General features: G+C 39.1%; 1 protein-coding gene across 1 annotated transcript in view; it reads right to left on the reverse strand.

Annotated features, from left to right (window-relative positions):
* The window catches only part of ITGB8 (integrin subunit beta 8), a 46,497-nt gene extending 21,876 nt beyond the window's left edge, over positions 1-24,621 (reverse strand). The window contains exons 1-5 of the mRNA XM_005518866.3: positions 24,440-24,621; positions 9,353-9,438; positions 6,583-6,757; positions 3,758-4,004; positions 1,810-1,975 (exon numbers count right to left, since the gene is read on the reverse strand). Of these exons, the coding sequence (XP_005518923.2) occupies positions 1,810-1,975; positions 3,758-4,004; positions 6,583-6,757; positions 9,353-9,438; positions 24,440-24,569 (804 nt within the window). The 5' untranslated portion in view covers positions 24,570-24,621. The remainder of the gene's footprint in view (positions 1-1,809; positions 1,976-3,757; positions 4,005-6,582; positions 6,758-9,352; positions 9,439-24,439) is intronic.
* Between the last annotated feature and the right edge of the window lie 3,172 nt (positions 24,622-27,793).

Consider the following 27,793-nt stretch of genomic DNA (forward strand, 5'->3'; position numbering starts at 1 on the left):
CAGCCACACTTTGTGACTTACTCTCTGCCTTCCTTTCTTCATGGAGAGGGATTTAGCTGCCTTCTCAGGCTCACTCTCTACTATCTCTGAATGGGGATTAAGTATCTCAAGCCAGCAAGAATAACAAGTACAATAACAAGTAACAATAAACAAGTAACAATAACAAGTACAGAGGGGTGTCATGTCTTTTCCAACTTATACTTCAGTCTCCCTCAGACACTCCTAAACAGCATTCCTCTAAAGAAGGAGTATTTTATTTGTAAACAGGTTTTGTCTTAAATAATTCCAAATTCTCCTCCAGCACTCTTCTCCTGACTCCAGCATTTGACTTTGTCACCTTGAGACTTGTTTAGTTTTAAGTAATCCTGTGAGGAGCAGAGAGTTGGACATGATGATCCTTATGGATCCCTTCTGACTTGAGATGTTCTGTGTTTCTATGATTCCTACCTACATACGTCACAGCAATCAAAATTTTAAAATAGCTCCGTGTCCTAAGCTGCTACCTCTTGTAACTATGATATATAGGTTAAAGCAAGATGGAGCAAGTTATAAAGGTCTATTGTAGGCAAAATGAGTGCACATTACTATAATTTATGGTTCATGATGGTCATTATGAATTGCACATTCTTCCCGTCCATTTCAGTTCACAATTCACCTAACAGGAAAGCCTCCACATTCTTATGAATATTTCCATTCTATTGTTCTTGGAAGCATATATTATTCTACAACTCACATGTCATAAGTGTGGAATGTGTCCAGTGAGAAACACTGAATTTTTAGGAATTTTTCCAAAGTTCCAGAATAATTTTTTGTAACAGCTTCAATCACAGTGTTTATGGAGAGTGTTTTTTACTTACCTGTTAATCACAATTTGAAAATAAAACTGGACCAAACTATTAATTTTTAATGTAACTTGGATTACTTTTGTCCTTGAGATATTTTATTTCTCAGAAAAATAGTGTGAAGACAGACAAGATAAAACAATTGTCCTGACATCATTCTAACAGATGAGAAACAGGCCAAGCCTATGATTTGAATAGGAGCTGAATATTTTATAGAGCAGTACCAAACCCATGAATCAGCCAAATTTCAAAATCTGTATTGCATTAATATGCATAAGAAGAAAAACAACAACCAAAATAGCTCTCTAGAGTAAAACAAACTCTCTTTATCTAATATGCTTATAGCTTGAGACTTACTGATGCAGATCTTTTCCACACTTTCCTGCATGAGACTCTGATGAAATTTTATCAAAATACAAAAGTTAATTTTTTGTTGATTAGTACTGTTTCAAACTTTGCAAGCTGAGAACATAGAAGTTCTGTTTTCCTTACCTACACAAGCATATATATAAAAATTCTCATTCAATTTTCAAGTTTTTAAGGAGAAGAAATTTCAAATGGTATGCCTTCATTGAGGAACACAAGCAGTGCTTTAATGATTTTTGAAACTAATTATGTAATTGACTGAAATTAATGCATGTGTCTGTTCAAACAAGAAACAGTTGCTTTCATCATCCATCCTATGCTGGCCAGGCTGATTAAAGCCAGAAATTAAAGATCCATAATCGATACTGAAAGATGTTCCCTCCTGCTCTAGTTTTCAGCTTCAATTGGAAATATATAGTTAAGGGGAAAATAATGGAAAAGGAGGAAAAAAATCAGTATAGCACTGGATTTTGAATTCAGGAACACTGACCACCAGTGTACCTACACATCTATCTATCTATCTATCTATCTATCTATCTATCTATCTATCTATCTATCTATCTATCTAGTGCCTAAATCACCATTTCTTTTCCTTCCTTACCTGGCACACAGCTGCCTGGAGCATTGCATCAAAGCCCCCTTCAGGAGTATCAATATTTCCAGAAATTTTTTGTTTATTCACTGCATTTCTGAATTCTGCTATATTGTCAGTCAGGGATAGCACATGAATATAGCCATGAGGAGGCATACAATCTAAATTGTAATCACTGTAAAAAAACAAAACAAATAAAATCCTTATTTTTCCTTTGAAGGAGATGAAAATATTGCATCCCCATTAACCCATAAAATCCTGATACCAATGAAGATATAGGTAGCACAGAATAAGAAAACTTACAGAAAAGACTTACAGAAAAAAGAGCAATTCCATGCTAAATTAAGTTCAGTGGGAGATAGTTATAATTAACTACAAAAAATATATATTATCTTCTATTTTATGGAATTGTGCTTATAATAACTTACTCAATATTTTAACAATATATGTAGTGTTTCATAAAGAACAAAAATGCAACAGGAGGGATGGTATGATCTCAGGGTATATATAAACCCTTCTGGAATATCAACAGCGTGGTATAGCTTTGCTTCTCATTATGCTGAGAAAGGACTATCACACTGCAACAGTAAGATCTTTTAATAGGTTGCTACACAGACTACTGGATCAAACTATAAAAAAATCTAAGTTCCTATCTTCTATCATCCACTAGTGTTACATTACTGCACATAACATCAATATTGGTATTAATAATAATTATGTCATCAAAGAGATAAGCAAATTCATTTTCACTAACGTCAGGATACCTTTTCAAATTATACATAAGGGAGAAAGTCTGATTTTTGTCATAACTAAGCTAGTGAAACAGCACTTACACAGGTCATTGATCTGGGACCCATTCACAGCCATGATTTATGGCACAAGTTGAAGTGCTCATTCATTTCAGATGCTGAGCAGGTTTCTACTCTCTTAACTTCTACTGCATCCGGACTGTAACCTGCCCTCCTCCAAATCAAGTTACAGTCAAAGAAGAGAAACTGGCATTGAAAGGATTAATACCTCTGCAGTTGTCTCCTCTTAGGCAAAATGCATCATGACCTAGAAATGCTAATCAATATCCTATATTGATTATGACTCACTATATATAGATGGTCTAGATGACTGCTTTATCCATAGATAGTCACATCTCTAAAATGAATTCCACCACTAGGAACCAATTCAAAACCCACTGAAATCACAAAAGGCACTTAGGGACTTCACAGAACTTTGGATCATGACCTCTCAGGAAAGGCAAGCAAGAAAGTATGAAGAATTAATATTCACTTTTCCAACTACTATCATTTATACCGCTCTGAATTTGTTGTGAATAATCTTGTTCTCCAGGGAGTGTTGGAAGTGATCCCTCACTTCATGTAAGTGTTGAGACCAAGGTATATAAAACATGGCATGAAAAAAGAAATGCAGGTCAGAACACCTTTTCTGTTTAAAAGAGGAGTTCCCTCATATTAAAACAGTAGATCAGAGGATTGCTTATGTTTATTAAATGAGCTGAAAGAAACCACATCATGTTGACAAAAGTAGAATTGTCAGGAAAGAGTTAATGAATACATGACCATACACCAGAAAATATATAGGTCAGAAAGTAAAAAATTTGTGATGAATCTAGGTAACATATCCAAAATAACCAAAACCACAGCAGTTGACTTTAAAATGAAATACAAAGCATAACCAAATATTCCAAAGCAGCATGGGTTTTGGCTTGTTTTGCTAAAGAAAAAACAATGCATTTTTTCTGATAAAGAAACAGTTTTTCTGAAATCACTCACCAGGTACTGCAGAAGTAATCAATACAAAACAATTTTCAGCATTTCCTTAGGAACTTTTTAAAGAACCACAGTAAAAGGAAACAAAGACAGATTCTGAACATAAATGTATAATGCATATTTCTCTAATTAAATACAGGTCTCAGTGCTACAGTAAATGTAAAAAGACTACATACCTGCACTGGTTATGGATTCTACCTGGATGAATGCTAATATAGGGTGACACAGTTTTATCCACATAGGATCCAAATCCAAGTCGAAAATCAAGAGAAATATTCTCCATCTTTTTAGATAAAGCAAGTCCAACAGAATTTAACTTTTCTATATTGTTGTGCATAGAGGCTGAGACATCAACTAAATAGTAAAGATCCACAGGGTATTTCTCTAAAGGACGAACTTTTAACATAAAGTTTACTTCACTTCCTGATTAAAAAAAAGAAACAAATATGCTTATTTACTACTTTTTTGAATGGACATGCTTAAAAATACATTTATTTTTGTAGCAACCTCAGCACAAAGTTGTTTGTGTCAGCAAAGAGAAAAACAAACAAACAAGAAAATTTCCCAAGAGTAAATGAAACCTTGAAGAAGCATTCAAAAATAAGCCATAAAGGGATGTTTTGTAGAACATTTTGGTTTTTTTTTTCCTTGCAGAAGCAGTGTGCAATTTATTGTAAAATCTTACTTCTCCCCATTTTGTTTTAAATTCATGGTTATGCAATCTCTTTGGCATTATAACAAAAAGCAGTTGTGGCCCACAAAGGACACAGATCTGCATACAAATTGGGGTCAGTCACTTCAAGGTTGTCACTTCAAAGTATGTAAATGTATCCTGCAAATAGTTTGTCATATGACAGAATCTAAAACTACATACAAACCACAAGGACAGCACAGCCTGAAAAAGTCACGTAAATAATGATACAAGTTTATCCCAAACTGCTTCCAAAGATTTGATGAGAAAATTCTGTAGGATCAAAATATATCTTTTTTTTAAAAAAAAAAGGTTTTAATTTTAAAAATATTCCCTCTTTTGGCATATACAAAACAGAACTCTTATTTGAGGATGATAGATGTCTGGGACTCCTGCAGAACCACAACATATTCTCATATGTAATAAATACATTAATACTTTGGAAGCTGCTAAAACTAGTCCTCACATTTTTGCTTGTCCAATATTCTGTAATGTCAGCAAAACGAGCAAAGTGATTTGTATGGGCAGAGCAGGTACAGTAATGCATGGTTTCAAATTAGCCATCATTTTATGCCACTCAAAGTGTAAGCTCACAGCAAAATGAGTTTAGGATCTTCATGCGACAAGTGGAGAATCTAATCCAGTATTGTGCAATGAAGATACAGCAAAGGAAGTTAGATGTTATAGAACTATGTAGATTTTTAATAAAAACTATCAAAAAGGCACATCCAGTACAAACATCTGACTCAGAAAATTTAAATATGCAAAGAACTTTTTTCCAATGTCCTTTGAACATAATCCATCTGAAAATTTCAGGATTTGTCTGTATTAGGTCTTGCATGAGGAAAACAATTTTAGTGTGCTGCCATTTATGTTTCCTCTTTGCCAATGTAAATTGAATTACTTTTTGTAAATGACTCTTGCAGGTCTCTGGTTTGCATATAGTGAGATACTGAGTGCAGCTTTTATTTTCTCCATAAATCCTAAATTATGAGTATATGTAAACAGTGACAAAACTCCCCAGTATCAAAACAAAAGTATTTTTGTCTGCGTGATTATAATGTATCAAATATCTGTTTTGAGGAAAAACTATAGTCATATATCTGTGTGTTTCCCTGAGGCAGAAAATATAGGCAAAATATCTATATATAAAAAGTTTTTCTTCTGGAGTCCTTGATATTTCATTCTTTTGCCTCCCTGATGCAAAAACTTCTGTAAAGCATAAAGTACTCCAAACTTAATTTCATTTTTACTAGAAAAAAGGTTAATGAAAACCAATTTAGAAAGCTAACTGTTTTTCCTATGAATCCAGTATGCCTTTGGAAATAAATGTGATTACAGACAGAGCTTAGAGGTAGCTCAGTTCCTGAAACCATTTCTCAGTACAAAGCAGATTATCAGTCACTTCTTTGGAAGAAGAGTGGGGAAAGGAGAAGTGCTGATGTTACCTTGACTGTTTCATTATTATAAAGAGTGAAAAACATCTCCTTTGTGCTTTACATTCATGCAGATTCTTCAATTTTCCCTTGTAATTGACAGAAAATTATCATTTCAACAGTGAAGATCAGCAAAATTCTTCTCCTGAACACTTAATGTTTTCCTGACAAAGACTGATCCCTCTCACATATTTCTTTCTCCAATTATTCTTTGTGAAAGAAAGAAATAAATTAAATTTTATTGAGTGAAATATAACCATGGATCCCTTTATATCACCTTCACTTCTGTTGTTGGCTACAGCTTTTTTAGAGACAGAGGATGAACACTTATTTAACTAGATTTCAGCTGAGGGCAAACGGAGATATACTAATTATAAAAAAATTCAGGCAGTGAACACCTAAGTCTTCTTTAGGAATTTACTCTTTCCTTATATAATGGTTTTGGTATTTTCTAGTTGTCTAGTCAATGCACTTGAAAATAAATAACCAAGAAGTTTATCAAATTATGAATTTAGGAATTATAACTCTATTTACTTTCAGGAGGAATAGCTTATACACATGTAAGGCAAAACTGTTAGTTTAAGGGGCTAAATAATCAAGAAACCACATAAGAAAACAGGAAAGACTACCTAAAATTCCCTTTTCACTTATTACTCCCATTATTCCAACCTTCAGCTGTGTTTGACAGAAACAATTCTTGGTGAAGATGATACTTCAATATTGGAGCAACACCATATCAGTTCTACAATACAATGTTATAGCATTATTCTTCCAAATAATTATTCCAGATGGCTCTTCACAAAATATCTGTACGTAGAAGTACTGCTTTTATTTTAAATTTATTATAACATCAATGTGTCAGAGATGACCCAACCTGGATGCAGTTGGACTGAAACTTTTCCTGGTGTCACTTGTGTATTTGTTTCATGGTCGCTAGGTATTGTGACATGAACCATGGGGTTTTCAACCAAATCTGATTGGCAGCCTCTTTTCATTAAGTTGAAAACAGTGTCACAGCGTCCCTTCTGTGTTGTGCCAGCCATGAAATCCTGTTAAAGAAGAAACAAAAAGAGCAAAACAATCTGAGCTGAAAAAAACTCTGTACCACCTTCAAAGGATGAAGAAAACCAAAATAATAGTCTTTGAAACAATAAAATATGCTACTATATAATTGCATAAATTATAGAACAAGATCATGAAGCCATATATTTTTAATAATGGCAATAAGGCAATATTTAAATTAGAAGTTAAACCTAATTGCCACACTGACCAAAAACAGAAAGTTTTTTTACCGAGAAATAGGATCTTGCACAATCAGAACAAGCTGACTTTGGAGAAAAAGGAAATTACACACTGTTATTATGTCACTAAAAAAAGTTCTGTGTCATGCTATGAGCTTGTTTTAGCAAAAAAGCATCATTCCCTCAGCACCAAAACAGGTTAGTTTTCAGAAGAATCCAGTGGTAATGCTACTCAGGCTGATATTTAGTAGGAACACCAGAGGTCAGCTCTAGATTTAGCCAACCTGAATTTGTCTATCCCACTACACAAAATCCAAAGACCTGCTGAACTACATAATTTCAATTCCCGGAAAGAGGAAACCATGTATTATTACAGGAGTGGACAGTTTAGATGCCACCAACATAAAAAAGCCATTGTAGCAACAGAAAAGTGATTAGTAGAAGGATGATGTCAGAAGCAGCCCATCCTTTGCTGCATTGAAAGAGAAAAGTTGTCAAAAATTGCATCAAAATGATCCAATGCAAAATTCCTTCCTGACCACTAATCTGATGATTAATACTATTCTGAACATGCAAGGAAAAAAAGAAAAAAAGAAAAAAAAAACAAGACAAGATCTTTTGTAGTCTTTCAAACTATTGGTGCATCTGAGTCAAAGCTGGAAACCAACCAAACAAAGGACAATTTCTGATCTTTCAGATGCAAATGCGGAAAATAAGCCATCTAAAATACAGTCAACTGTGTATTAGATAATCAACAGTCATCCAGACCCTGAAAAGACTAGAGAAAGCCCATGAAGAATTAAATATGTCAGTTCTTGTTTTTCAAATTCCAGCTTAGTTTTGTAGTCTAGCTCAAATCTATTTTTTCTATAACCTTTCTTAAAAACAACAGAGACTACTTTTTAAGTTACTGCTCTTTATATATTCTTTTTTGTGTATACTTTTCAAAAAGCTAGATTTTTAAATGTATAAAGAATTTAGCTACTCTTGTTGCCAGTAATGAATAATAGATTTGTAGTTTTTTCTGAGGTCCACTGTGTGTGGGTATAAATTTGAAGCATCTCGAGAGTTCCTCAGGGCTGATTATCTTATTAAAAATATTGTTCTCATGAAGCAGGTGGGCTAAGGTGCACTGCAATATTTCCATCTGCAATAATATGGGTTTTGCCATTCCATAACCATGGATGGTGTGTAGGTGAACCAGCTATTTAAGAGGGTTTGACAAAGCCCTGGTGAACAGCTCTCAGGATTGACTTGAGAAGTGAAACAGGACAAGCAGAGCAGAAGTGAAACAGGCCAAGTCCGTGTGCCTATTCAGAAGGAAAGTTTTGCACTGGAAAGTTAGCAAATGCTGCTCTGTGATAAATGCAGATGGAGGACGATAAAGCTTTCCCCGTTCTAAGACAGGACATGGGGCCAGAATACTGAACCCCTCCACACTGTAATCCATTGTGCCATCTACACATGCTAGGCTTCCTCTGGGAAAACAAGCCCTGCATGCCTCTACCCATCCTTGCATTACTTATCCTTGTACCTTTAGCAGACTAAGTTAATGATTCCAAGACATAATATCTCAGATATTGCCAGTGCCTTACACTCCTGATCTCTGTCAGACACACCCCAGGAATTTATCTACCTTCTCTGCTAACCTGAAAGCTACTACTGGTAATTTCTGTGTGAGTTTAAAAAGCATACGAGCTTGTGATTGTCAATGATATTCTTCAAAACCTTGCTCCTCTGAAATGATTACTCAAAATCATGCTATCAACAAGGTTATCTTTTTTTTTTTTCCTGTCAAACAAAACCAGAAATACCCGTATTCTTACAGATTGCAAAGTAATAATAATTTCAGAATAATTCATTCTACCTAAGACTTATCTTCTGTGCTAAGTCTCAGAACTGATAGTTTCAAGTGTCAAAATGAGAAAAGCATCACTTTTTCCATTTGTGATAGGATCATAATATAGGGTGAAATCAAAGTCAGCTCTACTGTTAGTACAACCTTTTGCTAAATGCAGTAGACATACATGTATAGACTTGTTTTCATATATGATGAAGACTTAATATAAAGTACTGATAAGTAATTTTGATTTTGAAGCCAAAAACTGTTAAACTCTCAAAGCTACTGTAAGTCTGCCAAAGCTGTCTACAAAGCAGATGGAATGCATTAAAAAGGTCTCACTTTATTTAAAATTACTGCAATTTTCCAAATAAAGATTGCATTTTCTCCTTTGGAAACAAAATATATTTCACATGACTTCTCAGGTTCTGTCTCTAGGGATCATTTAAAGATTTTCTTGCTATTTCTCACTATAATTTTCTAAGTTTAAAAGTCTTTATCTTCATAAAGATCAGAAGCAGCTAAAATATAAAGTCAAATGTAATTAAGCAAAAATGCCATACCTCTTGAGCACACCATCCACACTCTGGACCCAAAGCAAGACACTTTGTGCATGCTACTGCATTTGAAGTGGCACATCTGTTTTCCGCTGCAATGAAATACAAACCCAAACATTAATGATTTATGACGATTTGTGAAATTGTAAAATACCTAATTTTAAACCAAGATTTCAAAAATTACTTCTCCATATTAAGAGTGATGACAATGTATTAAAACAGAAGTAAAACAGAACAAAGGTATTGTGGTGAGTGAATACAATTTTCTTTTATCTACAGTCTACAACTATATGCACAGATTGAATAAATAAACTCTATTCACAATTCACAAGGCTAAATTTTTAAGATCCTGATTTAGAATAATTTTGAAGTGCAAGTTTATCTTTGGCACGTATCTTGCTGATTTACTGCCTAAAAAAAAAAATTTACTAGGTAGCTTATCTTTTCACAGACATTTTCCGTTTAAGTCATTTACACTTGACTGAATTATTCATTATTCACTCCTCATGAAACCCAAAGTATTTTCTCACCTTCTATAAATATTCCCCCTCTGCATATTCATTTTTGCAATGAATAGTTTCCCAGAAGAGGAAGATTTTCTTTTCCAGAAGCAACTAGAAATGTATCCAACACTACATGTGTCACAGATTGAAGGCACATCATTCTGTACCAACTGCAAAAATTGTGCCTACTTACATGTCTACCAGCAAAGTCCTTTATATCCTTTTCACATCTTTGTTTTATAGATTATTGCTTAAGTTACTACTCATTCCTATGAAAGTTTGGCAGTTGGTATTGAGAAGAAGAGTCTTTTCAAGGGACTGGGCCAGCTCAGCTTGAATGCCAGCATTAGTGTATCCTTTCAGCATGTTGAGCACAAGTCTCTTGCAGTACAGTGCACCTCTAAACAACACAGAAGTCACCTGCTCAGAGTTATATGGAGGGCACAAAATGCACACCTTTGTAGTAGTGCTGTTTAAGAACACTGCTGTATGGCATATTCAGCATGCCATATTGGAAAATACACAGGGAACAAAATAAATTTAATTTCTGCATACAACAAAAGGCTACATATGTTAACTGGTCCATTGTGATAGCATGCATCATCATATCAAAACAGTTTGATGAAAGGTTTGGTTTTCATTTGTAAGTTTTGGCTACATGTACTGTCTCTCAGATTATTTCTTTCCAAGCAGCAATAATAATACAAACCATCTCTCTTTTTAGGTAATGAGACAAACCTCTCACAGTGAACCGCTGTATTAGGAAAATATGTACTAAAATACCTTTCTTTTAATTTTTTTTTCTGGTTTCAGCTATGGATTCTAAGATGAGATCCTGTATCATATGAACAGCTGCTTTTCAGCAGGTCACTTAGAATGATGGCTGATGCAAGGCACTAGTCACAGTCTGCACATTATTAGTATCAACAACACATATACCATTGTCAGTATTAACAAGCCTAGTGCAGCACAATTGCAGCATTATACTGACATTATGTAGGTTAGTGGCAATTTAAATAATTTAGGTCAGACCGATATTTCTGTTTAATATCAACTGCTGCTGGCAATTTTTGCCATGAAAGCAATGTGAGAAAAAAAAAATAAATGAAAAGGAGAGCTACAGGTATGATATAAACAGTAAGTTGAAAAGCAGCCCAGGAAGATGCTGGAACACAGGGAAAACTGATTAAAGGGTGGGAGAGGTTGGTAGGCATAAATAAAGGAGGAGTTCCTAAGGAGAGAGAAAAGAACAAGACAAAATCAGAAAGGTTTTTGTTTGGTCTTTTTTTGTTATAAAAATAAACACAGCAAGTTTTACTTGGATGTGAAATGAGAGCAAGCTCATTCAGCACTAACACAATAAAACTTTTTTTGCATTTATAAGAAGATAGAAACTGCACTTTATGTTCTGCAATCTGAAAGAGCAAACCTGGAGGCCATAGAAAATATGACCATATACTGCAGGGGAGGAAAAAGGTATGAAGATTTTGGGTAGGTACTGACATGCACAGGGTAGTAGACCTTGCCACAGATCCTTTTCTAGACAGTACTCATAAAGTGCAAAGACTCAGAATGAAATGTTGTTGAAGGAGTAAAAATAAAAGGAATGTAATTGTTCTTGGCACACAAACACCCTTCCCATCTTCAGCTGGCTATCAAAGACAGCAGAGATGAAAGGTGTTACAAGAAAAGAGAGTGATAGATTCAGTAAAAGTGTCAAAGGGCAAGGAAAAATATAAGTTGCTGATCTGCAGCATAATAGTGGTTTTAAGACCACCATGGAGCAAAATAGGAAGAAAATTACATGAACTTTGGATTACCCATTCAAGTTGATATCCATTTTAAGAGACAGAGCTGTTCTTATAAGAATAAATAGCTGACATAAAAAAATGAGAAACCTGTATTTCTAGCTATTCAGATAAGGAATAAAGAAGATTAATTCCTTGTCACTGCAATCAGTAAACCGAGGAAGCCAAATAATAACTATGGCCTAATTAATTTCCTGCAATAATATCTGAGACTTCTTTCTTAATACATATAATCCTATCTCTAAAATACATACTTTAATTTAAATGCCATTGACCACATAACAAAATATTAACACCTTTTTTTTTAATACACTTACTAAAACACCCAACAATATGTGTCTATGTGCCATTTTCCAGATGCATTGGAAAACTGACTGAAAAATAACTGTCCCTTTTTTTTCCGTATGGTTAGTTTATTGAATCTATTGAAACTCGATTTAGTTTATTAATACAGCCTGTCAAATAAAATACAGGGGGGTCTGTGTGCCTTTGCAGACTGCTAAGACAGAAAAAAATACCTTAAAATCCAATTTCAGTGTGATTACGACAGATAAAACACTTAAACAAATGAGATATACAGTACTGCTGTATGCAGATTTCTTTGCTGATAACACTCCAGTCTCAAGAGCTCCATTTTCACAACATGAAGTCACAGATTCTCAATAGACAAGCTTGGTACCACTGGAGCAAAAGGCTGAATTTTTTTGTTTTTAATAAAGAGAAACTTGAAAAAGTTGAATTAAATTCTTTATTTATTATTCTGTCTACATCACTACTCTGGTTCCCAAATACATAGTCTGTTATAGCAGTAACATTTATGGACATGCTTTCATTCATCAAATATTTATTATTTAGTTGTACTCTAAAACCGTAACTGTTTTAGTATAAACTTTTCAGTTGCTTTAAAAAAATCACTGTAAAGCAAGAAATATTTTTTTATGAGTTGACTTAAAAAAGAACTGAGATTTTTCCTGCCACTTCACCAAAAACCGAGTCCAGACAAGACTGAGTTACTGTTCAGCCAAAACTAAGGGCTAGTTTCTACTGGCTTAGTTTGAACTGATGTATGCCAAAAGGTATTTTCAACAAAGGCCAAATTCTGTGCTGGGAACTGCACAGGCATATGCATATAATAAAAAGTGCATCAGGTTAAACTACACTTTTCCAGCCTACTTCACAAAATTACAACCATGCTCGCTCCAACAACTGCAGCTATTTACAGTAATCACAGGTGTGGCAAGTCTAAACTCTCTGCAACAAGAGGGATCAAGGCAAGAGAAATATCATATATGTTATAATTACATCCTGCCTCCTTATTATGAAAGTAACCTTATCACAATCAGGGTATTTATCTCAGAGATGAAACAGTAATAAAGCACTCTGGTGTCTCAGAGGGGATGTTAAACAGGTTTTCAAACAGACAGAACTTTGTTCAAGTACAGCCAAGAATTTGGATTTGTATCATCTTCACAGTTGGTACATGCATGTGCTGGTTTTGGAGGGTGTACCACTTTCTTAAAAGAGAAAGCCAAAATATAGCTTGCAGTTTATATTCCCTGATCGTGGCCTTCAGACTGGTAAACGCTCATTAAGGCAAGAAGATAGGAAATTATCCAGCTTTTATGAGCCAGTTTTTTATCAGCTGTGCAACTAATCTTGTTCTAGGGCAGCAATCAGCCAGGCTATCCCTCTGCACAGATAATGAATGAGGCCTTCAGTAACTCACGTATAGCCTAATTTCTGAGGAAAGCTATGCAGTATACTGCAGTTACCTTCACTTTTCTGTCTTCAGAGCAGAGCAACAAGACCCTGCAGAGGGAACAGACAGTGGCAGTCCCACCTAACACACGGCTTCCCAATTCACTTTGGCCAAGCGTGCAGGTACAATGAAAAGCATTAGAAAAATGCTACAGAGGAGGGATTATTTTTCCATGATTACTTTGTTGGACAGTTACTTGCTCAGATTACAGGGAAAAAAACGAGTGTCTGTGCTTTAACTGCCAATCCTAAAACCCAGTCCTGGAATTAGGGAGTTTTCCCCTTTTTTTCCTTCCAAACAAGAAATAATTCTCTCTGCCTTTTATGCCACGCTTTAGAAAAACACACTATGTCATCACAAGATTTTCCAAGATTACAAGGCATGCCTCAAAATCAGGTTTAAGAGGTACTCAACCTTGTCTAGGAAATATTTCAGCTTGAATACTGTACACTTTTTATGCTTTATAATAAAATCCTAAGATTTTATTGAGAAGAATACCAAACAACTTTTCTTTCCTCTCCCTTTTTTTCTATTACATATGGGATTTGTTAATTTGTTTCACTTCCCCATTAATGGTTGGGCACTTTAGTTTCACTATTTAGACAGAAAGAAGCTAAGCCACACACTGATTTTAAAATGTTTTTTTTTGCCAGCAACAGAAGAAGCAGTAAACTAAAATTCTGCATGGCAGAGACATATTTTTGCTAAGAAAATAAAGATGCGTAAAAGAAAGGTGCAAAACACTGTTAAATTCTGAGCTTTTAAAAAATACTTCTGTAAACCTGGCAAGTGAGTAAAAACACCTTTCCAGACAAACAAAAAAACAAGCGACCCCACCAACGTGATAAATCAACAGTTACAATGTTCCTAAAAAGAAAAATGGAATTGGAAGAGATAAAACATAATGTGGTTACAGAAATGGTAAGAGGTAGAGGTGAGAATTGAGTAAGAATTCTTTGCACATCTAAATAAATGCAGTGAAAAGAACTGTGAATAAGTCCTGATAACTGATAGGGACTTTCCATTCCTAACTCTGCCAATATACCACCCTCCATCCCCACCCCAAGAGTTTTGGGGTTCCCACATTAATTTGCATTACTGTATGAACACAGTACCTTTTAAACATGAGGGTCATTACTGAGAGCTACACAGGTGATTTAAAATCCATTAAAATGCAAAGCAATGCAGCAGTCTGCCCTGTGTGAGTTTGTGCCTTTGCAAAGCACGCAGGAAAAAGTGCCAAGATCTTCCTTTTTTGCACATTGTGCAAGGTCTGAGTGACGCCACTGGAGAGAGCTGACGCTGGATTTCAGCTGAACAGCGCAGACAAAAGGGGAGGACACCTCTGTCAACACAGAATTAGGAAAGCCCTGGCAGAAAATGACAGTCATAGCTGATGCTGGAGGACACAAAATGCATCGTAAGTCTGCTCTGTAATGGCACGTAGACATGGAGTTCTCACCAAGTATATGGACACTTCTGTACTTAGAGAACGATACTCATAAAGGCTTTAAACCAAGTATATAAGGTTCAATAAGGGGAAGTGCCAGGTTCAGCATTTCAGTCAGAGCAACCCCATGTGGTGCTACAGGCTGTGGGGAAAAGGGGGTGGGAATCTGCTAGCAGAAAAGACATTGAGGTTCTGAATAGCTTCCAGAGAAGGGCAACGGAGCTGGGGAAGGGTCTGGCACAAGTCTTATGAGGAGTAGCTGAGGAAGCCAGGGTAGGGATGGGAGAAAAGAAGGCTCAGAGGGGGCCTTATCACACTCTACAATTACCTGAAAAGAATGTTGCAGCAAGGTGGGAGTTGGCCTCCTCTCCCAGCAAACAAGCAGTAAGACAAAAGGAAATGGCCTGAAGTTGTGCCAGGGAAAGTTTAGATTGGATATCAAGAAAAATATCTTCACTGAAAGGGTTGTTAAGCCTTGGAACAGGCTGCCCTGGGAAGTGGTAGAGTCACCATCCAGTGGTGGTAAATTCCAGAGGAATTTAAAAGACATTCTTAACATGATGCCCAGGAACATGTTTTAGTGGTGGGCTTGTGCTGGGCTGACAGTTGGACTTGAGAATCTTAAGGGTCTTTTCCACCCTAAATGATGCTATGATTCAAGAAGATACTCCTGACATTCTCTGAGCCTATATATGTCTTTCTTATCCTCATCTCTCTGAAAAGCTCCAGCACTTACATGAAGGCTGCACATCATTCAAGATGAAGACTTGGGGAACATAAGCCTCAGACAGATGCATAGCATCCTGAGTTTTTCATGTATATATATATATATATATATATATATATGAATTTTGAAGTTTTTTTTTTCCAGAAAGATGTATACAACAGCATTTTAGAAAAGGTACTACCCATAGTAGCTACTGATATCACAGGACTCAAAAACACAATGTTCAAACCACAGCCTCAGACATGGCCTTGACTATGAGAGACAGAGTTATTAACAACTCCAGTCTTTGTTCCTAAGCCACAATACAGAATGAAAACAAGCAATGCAACCTTGAAATTTTTCACAACACAATTTTTGTTTCTTGGCCAACTTTGCTTGTAGCTTGTCCTTTCTATGAAACTTCCTGCTTTTCTGGGAGACAGTTACGTTTTGTTGATGCAATTCATGTCTGCAATCAATGAGTCAAAGACTGCTTGGCTTCAAAAACTAACCTATCTTGTCTCTTGCGAATAAAAACATACAGGAAAATTTAGTAGGATTAAATCATTAGAAGAGACACACTTCCCACAGCCATAAAAGATAATGCTTTTATAGCACACGTTTGATGGTCCTGTTTGCACAGCTTTATACCAAAAAAATGCAAAGCATATGGAATCAGAGAGCTGAAAATGGTTTTTTCTACTAAATCCCTTTCAAGGGATTTTTTAATTAAGTCCCCTCATTTCAAAGAAACTTCAGGATGTGTGGAGTTGTGCTAATTGTTTCCTAGGATGGAACCTGGGCAAAGGAATCACTGTACTCCAGTCATCTACAGCTGCTAGAAGCTTCCAAAGAGTTGACCAGCTTGAATATAGTCATGCTGCTCAAGCAAAGCTTGGAAAGGCTACTGCCAAATATCATTGCTAATTTAATTTCTTGTGTATTAATAAGCACTGCTAGCAAGTAGACCATCAACAGCCCTGAACGGTTGGTATATTCCTGTGTATTCTATAAAGTCTTACCTAATTAGGAGGTCATGATGGTTGTAAAGGTAGATAAAAATGACTACTTTTGGCCTGTTTAAGTTCAACCTTGAATAAAAGACAAGCCCAAACTTTATCTCCCACCATCTTCAATAGCTCTACCTCCTCAAACCAGGCCTTCAACCCCCAATTGTTTCTCTAATGTAACTTTTCTTTGCATATCTAATCATCACCAAACTGTTGCTTTCTGCCCCCTATGAGCATGACCTCATCCTGGCACTGTGTCTTCATTCACATACCCAGCAGCAGTGCAGAGGATCGACAACTGCTAAGAATAGCTCAGAGCTATTTATTCCCACACAGCATCACCAAAGACCACCTGATAGGTTCTTAGTCCACAGCAATGCAAAGAGCTTACTTCACTCTGTATTATCTGCATACATGGTGGTTTGGAACAAATCTAGTCTGCATTTTAGATTGAAATTCCCAAAGCTGACAACCTAGGGGGACAAGTCCCTCAGTTATGAACACAAAATGATAAACTGAACTGTGCTTTTACAGAAGATTTTCCTGAAACAAACCAAAACACCCAAACGGAAAGCTGTGCACGTGTGAGTTAGGCAGACAGGTCAGAGTTAAAACATTGAACACATAATACATACTTTACACTCACAACGAGAAAACCTCGAGAATATTAAATAAAAATGAAGACTGGTATCAGAGAGGATAACTACCACTCCCTAAGGATTTGTAAGATTGGGAGGAGCATTTATTCAAGAGGGCTACGTAAAAAATGTTACTGTTTTCTAGAATACCAAATCTTTGGTATTTGTTATTTTGGTAATTTGCTTTTCAATAGGATTTTCAATCTCCATAGATGGTTATTGTCCCTGAGACAAATTGGTAAAAAAACTTTATGGGTTTTTTTCATAATTAAAAACGTCAAAACCCAACCCAGCTGTCTAGGAACAGACACTGACCAAACTCTACTTTATGTTTAGCTTGTTAAATTTTTATAATCTGGGGGCAAAGATTACACAGTGACTGCAGCTCACATACTAACTATAACTAAACTACAGGTGCACACAGACTGTTTGAATGCAAGCTTCTGCTTCTGCTCCTTCAAGGAAGTATTCACATATGTGTATGGTCTGCAGGTGCAGCTCAAATGCTCTCTAAGGGACAGGCTTCAAACGTGCAAATTCTAGGTTTTAAACAGGTAGTGGTTTATTTAATGTTCTGAAGCAATGCCACAACATTTTTAACAGCAAAATGCACACCAAAAATTTTGCTTAAATTGGAAGCGCCTGCTTGCTGATATCATTAGTTTTATTTAGCTATTTTGTGCCATTTGTGCCAGCGTTTAAGTTGCTACAAGTTTTCTCATTTCCTGGTAGTCTTATCTGAACAAAAGGATGGGGACTTAGTTGTTTCCAGGAAGAAGCTCCCATCTGAGAGGCAAGTTGTCCTCAGCACGCTACTAACCCTTTCCACCCTGCAAAGACAAGATGGAAATAAATTGTACTCTTAAATATCAAACAAATAGAATTCACTTAGCCTAATTCCCTTGAACATCAGGAAGGAACAGAATTTATTTTGGAAAGGGCAGCTACTGGTTTAATCAGACTTGGACTACTTTTGTGATGCCACTATACATCATGCAGCTGTATCCATAACACTGCTAAAACTGCAAAACACCAAAATTACAAAGGTTTTCAATATCTGAGCCCAATGAACTACTGCTGCTAACAACCCAACTCCCAAATCAGTGGGCAGAGAAGAGGCCTGAAGTAAAATAAAAATAAAACAACCAGGAACATCATTCTACCTGCCTGAAGCTACAGAAATGTCCTCCTCCAATAATCATAGTTAAATTACTTGTCTCAGTATCTTTTGATGACCATAAATACTTCAGACTCATTATTATTGTCACCATGGGTAAATACCAAGAAATCACCACAGGCATATGACAGTGAAGTCATGGGAAGCAGAGAAACATATAAAGAAAAAATTCAATTATGAGCTTTGCAAAGTTTTCAATTTAGGCCAATTTAGCCTCAGTTAGAAGTTGCTTTTTTGGCAGCTTTCTAATGCTGTAAATTCCAGTCATCCTGAAACACTTACATTTTGCTCAAGGGGTTATTCTTGTTCTGCCACCAGAACAAGGGGAATCCTGAATGGCTGGCAAGAAGCTTACTTTTCTTCTTGGAGAAAGGTTCCATTACAGTGTACAGTGAACTAATTCATTAGAGCCCCACTTCCTTCCCAAAAGTTAAACTAAATAGCCCAAGTCCATTTATGTAAACTGCCAAAAGGAAAAATATTAATAAAGTTCAAGTACTTAGGAATAATAGACCATATCCTACTTTGTCCATCAAAAATTATGTTTGCTTAAGCAGATGAGAAAGAATTATTACATCTTTCCACTGGTTTGACAGAAGTCAGCAATTAGTAGTGGAGATACAGGAATTTTGAAAACAAGATTTTACTGAAAAGGAGGGTGCAAGTAGAATGAGAAACACCTAGGCCTTAAGAATTAAAAAGAAAAAAACAATCAAAAAACCACAGGAAGTTTATTAACAAAAAGGAAACAATATTCTTCTCTGGTTTTCTGTTTTCAGTAAATTCATCATGAAAGGTCAAATTTATACCAATATGTCTGGATTACCAGTTACAGTAAAAGCACTAAATAGTTCACATATATAAGTTTCAAAAATATAACATATATCTGTAGTGTCATTAATATATTTTAAGAACACTGAGCAAACTTTAAAGGTCAGAACACCAAGCTATTCCACTTGTCCTTCTTACCCTGACAGAACTCATTAAATCCTAATCACTGCCTAAGATACAGCTATCCTGATCTTAAAAAGTAGTTTTTCTATATGCAGTTTTTAAAATATACATTGTTGAAAAAAAAATCATGTAGCTAATGAAATTTAATTTGTACATTAATGTTTCTTACATCAGATCTATTAATAGAATCATAGGATAGAATCAAGAGTAATTTAGGTTGGAAAGGACGGCTAAGGTCACGTAGCCCAGCACTTAACCCAATAAAGCCAAGTCCACCACTAATCCTCTACACTGATATATATTTACATGAAAAACTTGTATTTATATGCATCTATTTGAGGCTTCTGTTCTTCAAGTTTTTTTGCCCCGAATGATTCCATCTTCATAAAAGTGGTGGAACTTTTCAGAGATGAGGATAAGAAAGGCACAGGTACCTCCTTGAATCATGGGATCATTTAGGCTGGAAAAGACCCTTTAAATCATGTAGTCCAACTGTTAACCCAGCACAAGCCCACCACTAAAACATGTTCCTAAGTACCATATCTAAGTGTCTTTTAAATCTCTCCAGGGATGATGGCTCTACCACTTCCCAAGAAGCCTGTTCCATGGCTTGAAAGCCCTTTCAGTGAAGAAATTTTTCTTGATATCCAATCTAAACCTTCCCTGGCACAACTTGATGCTATTTACTCTCATCCTACAACTTGTTCCTTGGGAGAAGGCACCTAGAAATGTGAGGTCCCTAGTTTCTAAGTAAGAACTTACAAAAATAATGATGATTGACTTTCTGAAAAAGTCTTGATAAATATCAGCAGTCCATGTCAACTTATGCAATTTGTAAATAAAATATCTGCAACTTTTCTTCTCCTGCAGTAATTAGTTTTAATGGTCCCAAACTCAAGACACAACATGGACAAGTCATCACAAATTCTTCATAGGGATTTGAAAAATATTTATGTGCTCTATAAAGTACACAGGAGGTTATAATCTGACATTTTAATGTCCGCTTGTGGAATGGGGGGTCATTTCATGAAACTTTCTTTGGCTTCCATGAAATTCGTATTCTGACATCTTTCTGATGGTCTAGGGAAGTAAATTAAACTCAGACTGTACTTTAATGAAAAAACGAATTTATTCATTCAGACCTCTTATTAATTACTGGGGTAATTAATTAAAATTAAAAATTAAGTAATTTTTGCTCTCTCAGTTGTTCCAATCCTTGAAAGTTTAAAGGCCGAAAAAGAAGCAACTGCCTCTTCAAACTGTAGAGAGTACTTCTGCTGCATGCATTCTGCCTTGCCCACTTTCCTCAGCAACAGCATATCCAAAATGACAGAAACAACCCTCCCAGAGCATCAACAGTATGCTTGCTCTTCTAGTTCATAAACTGCCCTTCTCCTCTTTTCCCAGTCTCATCTCAAGTATCTGTAGCATGAAAACATTGTAAATAGTACACATGCAACTACAAGTTTCATTCAACTTGTAAAAACCATAAAATAAAAAAAAAACAACTTACCACATAAACCCCCTGAAGAGACATGAAATTGCAACAGATTGAAAAGTGTACAATTTGCAAAGCAAATGTATGCATATTACTGGCAAAATATGAGCAACATGCACATAAATAAACCTCCCCCTTACTATTCCTCTGAACTACAACTTACAGCCCTCTCAAACACCCAGGTTGTTCTTCCCAAAGGCTGGTTCCCTAAGGATGCCAAAAGGTTGGCTTTCCCAAATATGGTCCATTACCCCTAGGAAGCAGATCACCCACGCAGACTCAGAAAATGAAAAATGGGTTTTCTCTTCTTCTTGCATCGTTTTTAACTGGCTCAGTGTTGGGCATTCCATACAATTTAGCTTCCTACACTGAATCTCAAAAGAAAATGGACCACATGTGTACACAAAAGAATTAAGAGACAAACACCAATTAAAGCTATCATGATGTATCTTTTATTTCAGACTTTTTTGTGTGTGTGCCATGGGACATTTCCTCAGCACCTCTCTTCAAAAACTCCCATGGGTGGTTTGAATAGCTTTTCTTATTCCTTTGAGAAGTAACACAGAAATGGTTAATAACTTTTTTTTTACTAGCAGGAACACATGGAAATCTGATGTCATAAGACTGGTGAAGCACCAAAGACCTTGATGGGAAAAAATAATGAATTAAAAGCCATACTATTGGTATAAATCAATTAGTAACTGACCCCTTCATGATCACAGATCCCCCACTTTCCCCAGTGGTCTTTCCAAATGACACTCTCAAGAAGACTGAAATTCCAAATTTTTGAAGTTGGTATTTAAAGAAACACATCAATCACAACTACCTAAGCGAATTATTGTGTGACTGTTCTCCACCTTTTAAATCAGAGTTAAAGACTTTCATTCCATCACAAGTACACTCTACTTACTTCAGCTTCATAGAGGAATAACTCCCTAGGTGCTTTGGAAAGCGCAAAATAGTTTTCAGATTTTAATATTAATTATAACTGGTTTGGGGACACTGATGAGATTTGAACCAATGTCCTGTGTTAACCCTGACCAATCAGTCATTCCTCAGCACATAAGCCCCCATAACCCATGTGCTTATAACAGCTGGTAAAAAGTTTCAGCAGTTGCTTTCTGAACAGGGCAAGGGAACTGTCTTCACTGAAGTGAGCACTTACACAACTGGTTAGCACAATGCATACACATGCTCCTGCTGTAGAATCCAATTTATTCAGTTCACTGGTTTACATCTTTAGGAGTTTGTTGGGTTTTAATGTTCAAACATAAATGTAGGGATCTGTAGAAATCCCTACAGAACTAGCTTGATTCTTATATCAGGTATTTGTTATAGTTGGCTTACTGAACTGCAAATTTCCTTTTGGTGAGACTTATTGAACAAGGGACTCTTTGTAAAAGGCAGCAACACTACTCTTTTTATCTGAGCTTACAGAACCTGTAATTTGGGAATTGCAAATTACAGCATTGTGAGATTTCCTTTTGCATTCCTTATAACTTCAAACGCTGGGCCAAATTTTACCTTTACTTATCCCCAAGCAATGACTCACACCTCAAACTGCAGTTTGCAGAACAAATACCTCAGGTAGTATCAAGCTCTCCATTTTTCAATTAGAAGAGCTACAAAAGCTCCAAGAAGAATGAAATAAATTTAAGTTCCATGTACATTTCGTATTATTTCCAGTCTCTTTTAGAACTGGAGATTCAGTGCAACAGATATGCAGGTTCTGCCAACTCTGCACATAAATAAATTGGACTTGCTGATGGCACGGGAACAGCACGATGCTTTTCTCCATGCCCAGCACTGTCGATGCAGAAGAAAAGAGGAGTGGCTGCTTGAACAAAGCCATGCTGCCAAATATCTGTACATGGAGCTGCTGCCCAGTCTCTCTCAAAGCAGCCTGCAGACATTCAAAGAATCCAGGTGGTGCTGCACTGGATATCTCAACCAAATGTAAAAATCACAAACAACATTAACAAGAAAAAAAATAATTCACATGTTCATTCACAGAAAAACAAAACAGAACACTCTTCTTGCTTCAGCTGTGGCTGTAGCTGTAAAGTGATTATGTATGAAGGAAAGAATTCAGTGTGCCTTTCAGCTTTCATGAATTAGCAGAGATTTCAAACGAAAAGGAAAAAACAAGGTCTATCTGAGTTACAGTCTGCCCCATCTGAGAGCTGTTGTCACAATAAACACATAACCCATGACGCATTGCCCATATATATTTTCACTATGAAGCACAACAAAGACAGCAAGCATCCTTTGGCACAAAAGCCCCATGCACAACCTCCCCCCTGTGGCATTCTGTTCTGATGCATTATTTGCACTAGTGTGTAACCAGGAACTACACTCATGAGCAAGCACAACACTGCATTCAGGCACAGAACTGTCCTCTTCATAAAGTTTCAATTAGCCTTTCAACTCAATTGCACTGCATAAAAAAGAATCCAGGATACTACATACAAGATGTCATGTTTCATAAGAAATTTAATAATATATTTTATTTTTCCTATTGACATTTAGTTTTGTTCTGAATTCAAAATACAAAGCCAAAAACGCAAAATAAATTATCCTATGAAAGTTAAAAAATTATTCCATTGTTTTTAATAGCACTGGGCAAATCCTACTGAATTAGGCATGCATTTGTCACATATGCAATAAAGAACTTAAGACTAATACATTGTTCCCATTGTAAATCTTAGTTTAGAGGTTACATGTTAACATTTTAAATCAGCTCCAGGCTTAAGTTGGGAAAGGCCAATTATTCCACAAGCAGAAAAAAATACAGAAAGATGACTGACAACCAGATCTGTTTTCATGTCCACTGCTAGCTAAGTAAGATCCTTTATGAAATACTTGACTAACCTGCTTGCTCTGTCAACTGCTGCACTACCTAAGGTACCTCTGCACAAACTCCTCTCAGCCTGCACACATTAAAACTGATGCCCGAGGCTTTGGGTAGCAATTCCACAACGCGAGGGGTTATCCACATTTACCAGAGCCTTTTTCACCCGAGGACCGTAGCTCCCGGGGAACTGTCAACATGCAAGGTAAACAGAAGATATTCTTGTAGCTCTATCCCTATTTAACCCTGCCACTGCATGCCATATAAACGACGTAAAACAGAGTGTAATCATCCTCAAGACCTGTCCATCCCTAGTCTGGGTCCCCCGGGCGGGTCCGCTTCACGGCGTGCTGCAGAGGGTGCACTTCAGGAGCCGCAGCACCCTGGAGCGCGATACTCCCTCCGGCTCCCCGGGCGCTACCTGTGCTCCCTAAAGGCGGGACGCCCCCGGTGTGGACATTTAAACCACAAGCTGGCCCTGGTGGTGTAGGGTTTGGGCAGAGGCCGGCCGCTCCAGCCCGGCTCTCCCTGCAGGTACCGTCCGCCCGCCGGCTCGGCCCGCCCGGTCGGCGAGTGCCGGTGGCGCCGGGCGGTCCCGGCTGCCAGTGCTCTGCCCCAAGGCAGCCGCCGGGCCCGGGCAAGCCCCCCGCCCACGCACGACCCCGCGTCACAATCAAACCCAGCCACAACCCCAAGCAGCCGGGGCACGGCGAGCAGCCCCAGGCGCTCGGACACTTACAGCGCTGGCAGAGTCCCGGCACGGCCGCCAGCAGCCGGGCCGCCCCGAGGAAGGCTCCGGGGCCGCGCTGGCACCTGGGCACAGAGACGATCCCCGCGGTGAGGCACGCCAGCAGCGGCACCCACATCATGCGCCGCGGCCGGCACCGCTCCCGCTCTCTCGCCCTCTTCTCGGGGCCGTGTCTCGACGCCGCGGCGCGATCAGTCCCGGCCCCCGCGGGGGCGGCGGCGGCGGGGCCGGGGGAGGGGCGGCGGCGGGCCCGGCACAGGTAGGGCGCTCGGCGGGGCGGGTGGGGGCCGCCCCATCTCGAGGGCAGCGCCTGCCGCGCCCCCGCGCCCCGCCAGGGCCGGCCCCCCCGCGGCAGCAGCGGGGCCCCGGCCGAGCGCGGAGCTTGGCTCCCTCCATCCGCCTCCAGCCCGGCGCGCCAGGGGCGCCTCGCCGCCCGCCCTGCCCGGGGGGCGCGGGGAGGCTCCTGGCACGGCGCGGGGAGCGGCGGCGGCGGCCCCGCCCCTCCCTCGGGCGAAGAGGGCGGCTGCCGGGAGGGGCGGGGACAGCCGCCCCCTGACCGCCCTCGCCGGGGCCAGGTGGGCGCTGCCCGCCGCCGTGCCGAGCCGCCGCCGCGGGGACGGGGTCTGCTGAGGACGGCGAGGGGAGAGCAGGGGACCGCGGCCGGCGGCGCTGCGCGGCGCTGTCCGGCCCCAGAAGGGAGGGGGCCCGCCGGGCCCGCGGGTCCCCGCGGGTTGCCAGGAGACGGCAGCGGGGCAGGTTCCGCGGGCGGGGGGGCGGGGGCGGGCCCGGCGGTGAAGTCACTGCGCCCGCCCGCGCCTTTGTTCGGCGGCGGCTCCCGGCGCGGCTCCCCGAGCTCGGCTCCCTCGCTGTCCCCGGGCGAGGAGACGGGCGAAGGCCTCGGGCAGAGCGCCGGGCCGCCAGCCCCCGCCGCACCTCGCCCGCCGCTTCGGCCCCGTGGCAGCCGCTCTGCCCCGCCCCGCCGGCAGGGCCGGCCCTCGCCGCCGTCACCACCTCCGCACCCCGCAGCGCTGCCCCGGGCCCCACGAACGCCGGCGTTGCCCCCAGGGCGTCCCGCTGGCAGCAGCGCGCCGGCCCCTGGTGGGGGCCGGCGAAACGTCCTCGGTCACTTCATGTCACCTAAAAACACCTCCTTTACTGCCCTCCTCGAATGATATCTGCCCGGAGTTTCCACCCCTCCGGGCGCAGTGCGAGTAACGCAAAGGTTAACCGTGCCGGAAAGTACCGCTCCGTGCGGGCCAGGAAAGCCCCGCCGGGCCAAGGTGCGAGCTCCGGCCGCCGCCCCGCCCCGCCCGGCTCCACTCCCGGCAGCTCATGTCGCTGTGCTCCTCTGGAGGGCTCCGCTCCCCAGGGAAGCTGTGGGTGCAGGCGTTTTCCCGGCAGGTAAAATCCACCTGGGCGCCTCGCCCCGTCACACGCCGGTGGCCCCCGCCCGGCTGCGTTGCGGGGTAGGTGTGCCGGCCTCGGGTGTCTGATGGATAGCCCCGTGGCATCCTTCATTTCTGATACCGGCAACAGGTGAGAGTGCACGCAGGGTCCTAAAAGGATCTCTGCAAGTCTGTCTATGCAGGGTACAACGTTATTAAATCCTGCAAATGCAGCCAGTGTAAATAATGTGCCGTTTCACTGTCCTTGCGAATGAAGGGCTGCGGGAGCCTTTTCAGTCCTGTGCTAAGCCTTGAGGAGCTATGGATGGTTTAGCATCTGAATGTCAGAAGTCAGAAACTGAACACGGTGAATTTGTTCAAGAGTGCTGAGGAAGAGTTGGCAATGAAGCAATCCCGAACTCATGGGGATGAGTCCCACTCATGGGAGTTTTAAAATGATGTATCATCTCTTTTGCTTCATTTTGGAAAAAATCCCCCATTTCAGACATCTTACTATCATTCCTTGAGTGGTCACAGCCCAAATGGGGATATGCAATGTCACTCAGAAGTGTAGCATCTACAGGACTCTTGTAACAAGGAATTTAACACCCCTGGAAATGGATTTAAATGGATTTAAATTTTCAATCCATTGTCCTATCCACAGGGCTGTGAATCTTTGAAGCAATGTGTTTGTGGAATCTCCATCCTTGGAGAGAGTTGAAACTCAGCTGAACATGTTCCCAAGCAGACTGAACTAATTGGACCTTTTTTGAGCAGAGGGATGCTCGGGCCTCAGGGGGCTGTTTCCAACCTAAGTTATTCTACAAATTTTTGTGGTGGAAAGCGTGTTATTATATTACATGTATGCCCAATTTCTTGAAGTGTGGCTTCTTTCCAGTATTTACATTTACTTCGTTGAAACAAAATGCAATCTTCTATCACCTTGTTGGTGAATAGCCTCTGTTTTCAGGAAACAGCTTTGAAAATATTGCATCTGCAATGAATATTAACTAGAGCTGGTCAAAAAGCCCAAAACTTTTCTTAAAAAAACCATGTTCCTTTTTTGGTTGAATATTTCCAACCATCATTAATGTGCCATTTCATGGGGGAGAGTCCAAACCAGGACTGCAAAGGGAAGATTGATGGTGTTTTACAACTTCTAATATCAAAACTTTTTTTTAAATAAAAAGTGTTCATTATCCAATCTTGTGATTTCTTAAATTATCATGGAACCTTAGATGCAATTAAAATCCCCAGAAAAAGCATTTTGGTGTTGTTAAATTAATTTTACTTTCCTCCAACTTCTGTATTTTAATAGTATAGAATCCTGCAAGGGTGCAGTGATTGTTTTGGATTTAGTGGCTTCATTTGTTCCCATTGACATGCAAATTTGATTTTTTTTTTCAGTATAACTAACTAAAAGAATCATATACTTGCCTGTCAGATACAATTGCATTTGCTATCACTTGGGTTAATTTCTTTATACAACATTTGAATCTAAAACTGCATCTATTTCATATAGAAAGGTCAGTGTATTGTGAAAATCCTTTATAGCAATTAAAAATGATGGAACAATTCAAAATCAGTGACAATTCCCAAAAAACAATTGCTAAGAAGTCATAGGCCTCTTCCTTAGAAGTGCAGACTATGAACAATCCACTTATGCTCTTTATTATACACAGAAAAATTCTACATAGAATTCCAGCTGCCTAATGCAGTACACAATTTTTTTAACAAAATGTGCTTTTATTTTGTACTTCTGAAGAAGTTGTGACACATTTCCTTATAAGATATTAAAACTATGCACACTGATCTTCATTTTTAGGCTCAGTTGTTATTGTGAGAACTGGTAATGCCAGTTTCCAAACTAGAAAAATCTTTAGTCCCCAAAATAGTATTTTTCATTATTTTTTTCATTAATACCTACCTTAGTTACCAGCCCATGCTACTGAACTTCCTG

Source organism: Pseudopodoces humilis, chromosome 1, assembly GCF_049639895.1.
Source record: "Pseudopodoces humilis isolate 2021_Gansu_Grassland_sample_001 chromosome 1, ASM4963989v1, whole genome shotgun sequence".
Classification (NCBI taxonomy): domain Eukaryota; kingdom Metazoa; phylum Chordata; class Aves; order Passeriformes; family Paridae; genus Pseudopodoces; species Pseudopodoces humilis.